Below are 7,331 nucleotides of genomic sequence, written 5' to 3'. Positions count from 1 at the left end.
AAAGTACACTGCAGAATGCAACAGTTTAAAGGGTTACACCACTTTGTATATGATTATAGCGAGCTGAATTCTTATTAATACGAACTGTCCTCCAAATCAGATAATTAATATATTATGTTGAAAGGTTAAAAACATCCATAAATATAAAATTTGATTAGAAATTAATTAGGGACTTAAGAGGCAATAATGAGTAAATTACTTTATGGTTACTGTACAACCATGTTACAAAGTTGTTATTGTCTCCCATTAGGCAGTTTATTTAGAAACATTGCTGCCAAGTCAATATGCAGACACTCACTGTCAAAATATAAGAAAACCATACTAAATAACAATATAGGATGATTTTGAGCATAATTCCAGATGAGTCTACTTGTATACAACTCTACCACATAAAGCTTTATCTTAAACTTTTTAAGATACATATACTCCTAAGCTGGAATATCAAGAGCTACAAAAAGAGACTGCAGATTTGTCATTTAAGACTGTAATACCCCTCCAACTATAGTACATATGCAACCTTACAATACAACATCTCAACAAACAGTTTGGTGAGAGGTCAAACCTAACAAACATCAGTTGGTGCACTCTCAGTTAATGACGATAAAGAAGTGCACCTTCATTTCTGCATCAAGTATTGAATAATTTAACAGTTTTATAGAATTTCTTGTCTTTAGTGATGATGCAACTTTTCAAATATAAAGAATTATGAATCGCCAAAAAAACATGAATCTGGAACCAGAAATTCCCACAGTTATTGAACATCTGCAAGAATCCCTAAAGGTGAACATGTTTTGTACTATTCAACGTACACAGCATTTAGTTTTCTTTGTAAAGTCAACAGGAATACTTAGACAGATTGAACAGCCTGTTGCTACAACTTTATGAAGATGAATCACCCACAGATGATGACTGGTAGAATCATATCTACCATTATGATGACTGTCTTTCCAGTTACTACAAGATGTGAAGATACTTTAGTGAAAACTTGCCAAAATGTTAGGATAGGGTTCGAAAATTGCAATGATGAGGTATTAATACAGTAGCAACAATGATTTCCAAATTTTATCAGTGTAGATTTATAAACTATATTGTTTCCTTACTACCATTCCCCTGCTGATCTTGTGGAATTTTTAATCCACTGCTGCTGTAACAGTGATCAACTGGATGATGTCTCACATGTATACGAGACATATCATCAACAGTATCACCTACATATCCATTTGCAACTGTAAAGAATACACTGAGCAAATGAAAGAATTGTAAATAAATTTAGGGAGTTTATCTTCATTTTATTGCAACAAAATTTGCAATCTTTTATTTTGAGAGGGAATAACTGAACAGGTTAATGTTGCCCAAATAAGAAGAGCAGGAAAATGCCTTACTGCATTCAAGTATATATCAAATTATACAACTGCAAAGAGAAATACATGCAGAAAATCTTTTTTCATGTGGTGACAATAAACAGAAACAAAAAGTTGCTAAAAATGGACTCTAGAGATTATAAAAATAATATTAATCAGTAACAGTAAAACTATTGTGAAATAGAATAAAAAAATTAAAATAAGTAGTAGGTACCCATACATATACAAGCAAATACTTATACAGTGAGTAAATAATAATAATGTAAAACTGCTGAACATATATATTTTTTTTTATCATACCTCACTAACAAACATGGATACTGTAATTTTATACAAGAAGCAAAATCCTGTTTAGTTTGAATAAAAAATTTAACGACTCGAAGTGCAGCTGCTCGAACAAGACTAGATTCATGTACCATAGCAGGTCGTAAGCTGAAAGCAAAAAAGAAAAAAATGAACAGAATGAAAAATAAATATTTAAAATGAAAAAGAATTTTTTCAAATGGGCATTCCACCTGGTTAAGAAAAATAAATGTTTTAACACTCACAATATAAAATTTTTATAAGACTTGTTATGTTTTATCCTTTAATTTAGATATATAACTAAATTAGATATGTACCTAACTTTTTCTACTCAATTCATTTGCGTTTTAGTTTATAGCTATTTAAAGTTTAGTTAAAAATAATATTTTTTTTTTTTCAAGACCACCGAAACAATTTTTGCTTTCCTTATCAAAAATTATTTCTCATCTTATTAAATCACTCCAAATAAATCTTTTTTTAAATTAACCATTAACAAATAAACATTTCAGAAAAACTTACCTAACACTCAAAGCATTATTAAAGTGTATAAGAAGTTTGTTTTAATATTGGAATTTTTGTAGACAACAGAAAAGAGTTATCAAATACAATTTTGCCACATGATCCTTAATTATATTCACCACAACTAACAATAATTCATGGCTTTTTCCTTCCCAGAAAAATATTGCTTTTATTCAGAATTCTTGGAAAAAATTTGTTCAGAGAGTTATACAAACTTACCGCCCGGAAACAAGTGTACATAAAACATACATTTGGAACTGAACATTAATTAGTGAATATTGTTGCTTTTGAAGTACTCCCACTGTGAATTTAAATCCAGGTTTGAATTCACATTTCTGAAAACAGGCTTGAAACCCTTTTTTCAAAATACTCTTGAGTTTGTATATCACATTATGCTGGATTCCAATAATGTTAAAACATATTCCTTCTCTTAGTGCATCTTTAAATTTGGGAAGAGCCAGAGATCATATGAATAGTAATATTAGGGTAATTACCTATTTAACAAACAGCAGAAAATATCTCTTTGGCAACCTTTAATGGCATTCTTACTTTTGTTAAACTATAACACAAAAACAACAAAATCTCACATACCACAATAATATATCTTCAGTTGGAAATCCAAAATCTTTATCACCATTTTCATCAGTTATAATTTTAACAAATCCATTTAAATAACTAATTTGATGACTTTCTGAAACACCATGTTTTTTTGATACACTGATCAATATCTCCTTTACATTTTCAGCAACTCCTAGAGAACAAATAGAATTGATATTTATAAAACAAAATTATTTATACAATATTAGGGAATTATTGGTACTCATTTATTGCGAAGTGAGTAAAACATTTTTATTTTACCAAAGTATTAATTTGTACACAGTTTGTTGTTTATGAATATATTCCTGATGACACACAAACTTATTCATAATACCTAACCTGTTATACCTACCTTGTCATGAGACCTACCAACCATATCACCCAAAGATCAAGCAGAACTTAACATTTTAAGATTCATATTAATGGATACACAACCCGATCACTGACTTACTCCTTTGGTAAATAAATAGAAATAAAAACAAAGAAATGAAATTAAATATATGTTACACTAAAATATAAGAGAAAAATACACTTAAAAATATAAGTACACAATTCTTGAAAGCTTGGTACCTAGCCTTGTAAAAAGTGGAGAGAGAATATGGATCAAGAGGAATGAAAAAAACCATGAAGGTTTTGAAATTTGGTTATAATACGAAAAGGAGAAAACAAAATGAAATTATAGAATAAGAAATGAGAGAAGCATTAAGGAGAAGGGGGAGGTATCTGTTGAAAGATATTAAAAAAGTAAAATGTTATTTTCAATCATATGTTGTAGAGGCACCTTTCAGAGAAGAATTGTAAAAGGAAAAAGAGAATGAAAAAGGACTAATACCAGGGTCATTTGGAGAGTTCTCAGCTTGACAAAGAGATGATGCAATTATGACCAAATCACTATGTTTTTATCAAGTATGATCCTTTAGATGGTGGGCTGCAATGTTTCAGCAGATGCATACGTTTCATCTTTGTAGTGAATAAGCAATGCAAATAAGTTCTGACATTTACTAAAAAATGGATAAAATTGATGATCGAGTTGCTATAAAGAACTTTTATAAAAGATTTAATCCCAACAGACATATAAAAATAGTTAATTTTTACAGGATTCTTCCCCTTTGTTTTCGTTGGTAAAAAAAGCAAGCTTCTGAATTTTAATGTGGTCCGTACATCTGTCCAAGATGATGAATGATCAGTGCAATCAAAAACAACTACCAACAAAATGCCTCAAGAAATCACAACACCATATTAAATGACTGATGACATGACTGAAAGTATGCAAGCTGGATGACATTGCAAATATCTAAATAGACTGTGTCTATTTATATTTTATTAAATATTTTGGATGTGAAAAAGCTTTTTACTCTATGGAAAAGTTATTTTAGGTCAAATTTATTAACAGTTGACCAAAAAAGCAATTGACTGAACAATTCTGAAAGGTGTTTAGACTTATTTAAACTGGATTTTGCTGAGTTTCTTCATTTTATAACAGTAAATAACTGATAGATACACCATTACATGCTAAACACCAAACAGAAGTCAAAACCGGAGTGCGAGTGGGTGAAAGTGCGCCAAAGAAAGCGAAAACAGGTTTTCCAATTGTGGGAATAGTTATGGCTACAAGTTTTGGTTTTCTTATAGAGTGGTTCTATTAAACTTCCTGTAAAAAGGCAAGACCATCACCAGGGAGTATTATGCTTCACTATTAGACCAATTGAAGGTTGTTATTCAGGCTGAACAGCCACACTCGCAAAAAAGAAAATGCTCTTTCACCATGATAATGGGCCTGCTAACATGTCTCCAGTTGTAGCTGCAAAATTTCATGATTTACATTTCAAATTGCTTCCACATGGACCATATTTCCCAGATTTGGTTCCCAGGGATTACTTCCTCTTTCCAAACCTGAAAATATGGCTCCCTGGACAAAAATTTACATTAAATGATGAGGTCAAAGCTGACATGCGCTCATTTTACAGAGTTGGACAAATCCTATTACATTGAAGGTATTAAAAAGTTGGAATGTCATTGATCTATATATATCAAATTGCAAAATGGCTATGTTGAAAATCTTTTTTTAATTTCTGATAAATTTTGTGTTTTCTTTGTCAGGCCAAGAACTTTTCAAATGGCCCTCATATACACATATAAATCAAAAAATCATATAAATCACATATTAGATTGTTTACAGAATTTTTTTCTGATGATGAATACTTTGATAATTGTTTATTATTCTATTTTATCTAATATTCTTCTTCTATTTTTTCTAATATTTTAAATTATCAAAAATACCTCAGTTTAAGAATATATAGGTAGTTTAAGTAAAATATATATAGGATAATACATTTAGTAAGAATATTTAAAAATAGTTTAAAGTTCACAAAGACAAAATAATGTTATTCCTGTGATCATATGCCATTATTATCTATCAATATATCTATGTTATAGCACTTCAGCAGAATGCTCACAATTGGGGGTTATTATTTCAATATCAATCATAATTAGAATATGAATACAACTAAAGACCCTACCTAACTAAGCACTAACAGGGGTCAGCTACACAACAACGTGATTGTCTCCCCAGTACTCTACTCTTCTTTCACCAGTCAAACAAGTGCGTATCCAGTTACTATGCATAGTTAATTTTGTTGGATTACACTATTATGAATATTAACAAAATATTAAAATTTTGTTCTATCTTTTCTTCATACAATATTGTATATCCCTTTGTTAGATTTGCGTAATTTTTGTCAGTATTCACGTAAATTAATTATCTCAATAATAATTCATTAACTATATTTACTTATCACTCGTCAGTATTCAGTAACATGATATACACAATTAATTGTTTAAAAATGTTGTCCTTATGATTTACTTGTAATAATGAAAAAGGCATAAAAAACTAAAATCATATAGAATGATATAAAATGTGAATACTAATTTACTACAGACATAGATCTACTTATAATTACAGATAACACTGATACATTTGCTATAGGAAGTTTACAATGCTAAGTGGCTAGCAATCAACATTATTAACTAATAATTATAAATTACATATTACTAGCTGTAAGTTATTTCAAAACATTCCCAAGTTTAATTAAACTCATACATCGGGGTTTAAAAGTAATTATACACTTTTATTTGATTTTCTATTAAGATATTAAAAAAAGACAAAATAATATTAAAGTAACAATATAACTTTTAATCATATAGATCCTTCTGATGACTGCTGGGTAACAAGATGAAGAAACAATAATGTATTTTTAAATACACTAAAAATACTTATTTTACTTATATCTGTTGACCCTGGGTTTCAATCATTGATCGTGCACCTAATCTTATACCTCAGATTCAGTATTTTAGCATTACAGAAACTCAATCCTTTTTTTATTTCTTTTATATGAATATTTTAATGAATTTTTACATTACTTTGACTTATTTCAGGTACATTAAATGTAGCAGACAGAGTATAATTAAGAAAAATCTCAGTTCAGATGTTAAAAAAATAAAACAGGAAAAAGAAAAATTAAGACTGTTAAAATACTGACGCGCATATTTAAACATAAACTTGAAGACTAAGATGTAAGTACTAACATTCATGAGTAAATAATCTTGTGTTTTTATATAATACTACAATGTATAGGTTTCTGTACAAAAAACCTAAAATAAATAACTCTGCGATTTAATAATGCGAACAATCTACATTCCAGAAATAAAACATCTTAGTTCCACATCCAAAATATGTTTTTCCATAGCTTCACACAACTAAACACAGTAAAACACTAAAATTATTGAATAAAAATAAAATTACTACCGCTGATGTAATTTTTAAAGAAAATCTATAAAAAAAAAACCTAAGAATACTAATTGGTTAGGCTTGTGTAACCAACAAAATTTAGTATGTTATTATAGAAAACAAACAGCAAATTCACATCTAACATTCAAGAAAACATTGAAAAAACCAACATACCTCTACTAGGATCCAATTTTATTCCTTTATCGGTGCCAGTGGAACCTGAAAAAATACAAACAATATAACCATACTGAACGAAACACAAAACGAATACTTTTAATCACAGAAATAACAAATAATTAAAAAAATTACCTCTAGTTCCACGACTAGAAAGAATATTTCTAACCATCCAGCTGGAAACCACCATAATTCATTAATTATACTATCGATTAACCGAATAAAACAATTGCATTCCAATTACAAGAAAAAATTTGTCAGTAAACATACTGAAAGATAAATTGCTCATAAATGAATCGTTTCTTTCGTGACGTAAATGACGAATGATAGGATTGGATTGATAGTAAAGGTAGTTACTTTTATTCGGATTTGAATACTAGATCGTGGATACCGGTTTCTTTGGTGGTTGGGTTTCAATTAACAATACATCTCAGGAATGGTCGAATTGATACTGTACAAGACTACAGTTCATTTACACTCATACATATCCTCCTCTGAAGTAATATCTGAACGGTAATTCCCGGAGGCTAAACAGGAAAAAGAAATGGTAACTACTTTCATCCGGAGGCCCTGGGTTCTAATCCCGGTCA

General features: G+C 29.5%; 1 protein-coding gene across 1 annotated transcript; it reads right to left on the bottom strand.

The window, feature by feature from the left end:
- Positions 1-1,083: 1,083 nt before the first annotated feature.
- Positions 1,084-7,086, bottom strand: LOC142330403 (rapamycin-insensitive companion of mTOR-like). Its single transcript, XM_075375626.1, has 5 exons — positions 6,877-7,086; positions 6,742-6,786; positions 2,775-2,934; positions 1,662-1,793; positions 1,084-1,240 (listed from the first exon to the last, which is right to left on the bottom strand). The coding sequence occupies exons 1-5, from the start codon at positions 6,929-6,931 to the stop codon at positions 1,084-1,086; spliced, it is 549 nt and encodes a 182-aa protein (XP_075231741.1). The 5' UTR covers positions 6,932-7,086.
- Between the last annotated feature and the right edge of the window lie 245 nt (positions 7,087-7,331).

Source organism: Lycorma delicatula, chromosome 9 (genome assembly GCF_047948215.1).
Source record: "Lycorma delicatula isolate Av1 chromosome 9, ASM4794821v1, whole genome shotgun sequence".
In the NCBI taxonomy this organism is placed as follows: Eukaryota; Metazoa; Arthropoda; class Insecta; order Hemiptera; family Fulgoridae; genus Lycorma; species Lycorma delicatula.
This window is presented reverse-complemented; position numbering and strand designations above follow the sequence as displayed.

Excerpts from the sequence above, each read along its gene's own strand:
- LOC142330403 (XM_075375626.1), bottom strand. The coding sequence starts at position 6,931 with ATGGTGGTTTCCAGCTGGATGGTTAGAAATATTCTTTCTAGTCGTGGA. Across the intron at positions 1,794-2,774 it reads ACTGAAGATATATTATTGTG|CTTACGACCTGCTATGGTAC; the intron begins GTATGTGAGATT and ends TTTTGCTTTCAG. Across the intron at positions 1,241-1,661 it reads TATCCATGTTTGTTAGTGAG|TGTATTCTTTACAGTTGCAA; the intron begins GTATGATAAAAA and ends TCATTTGCTCAG.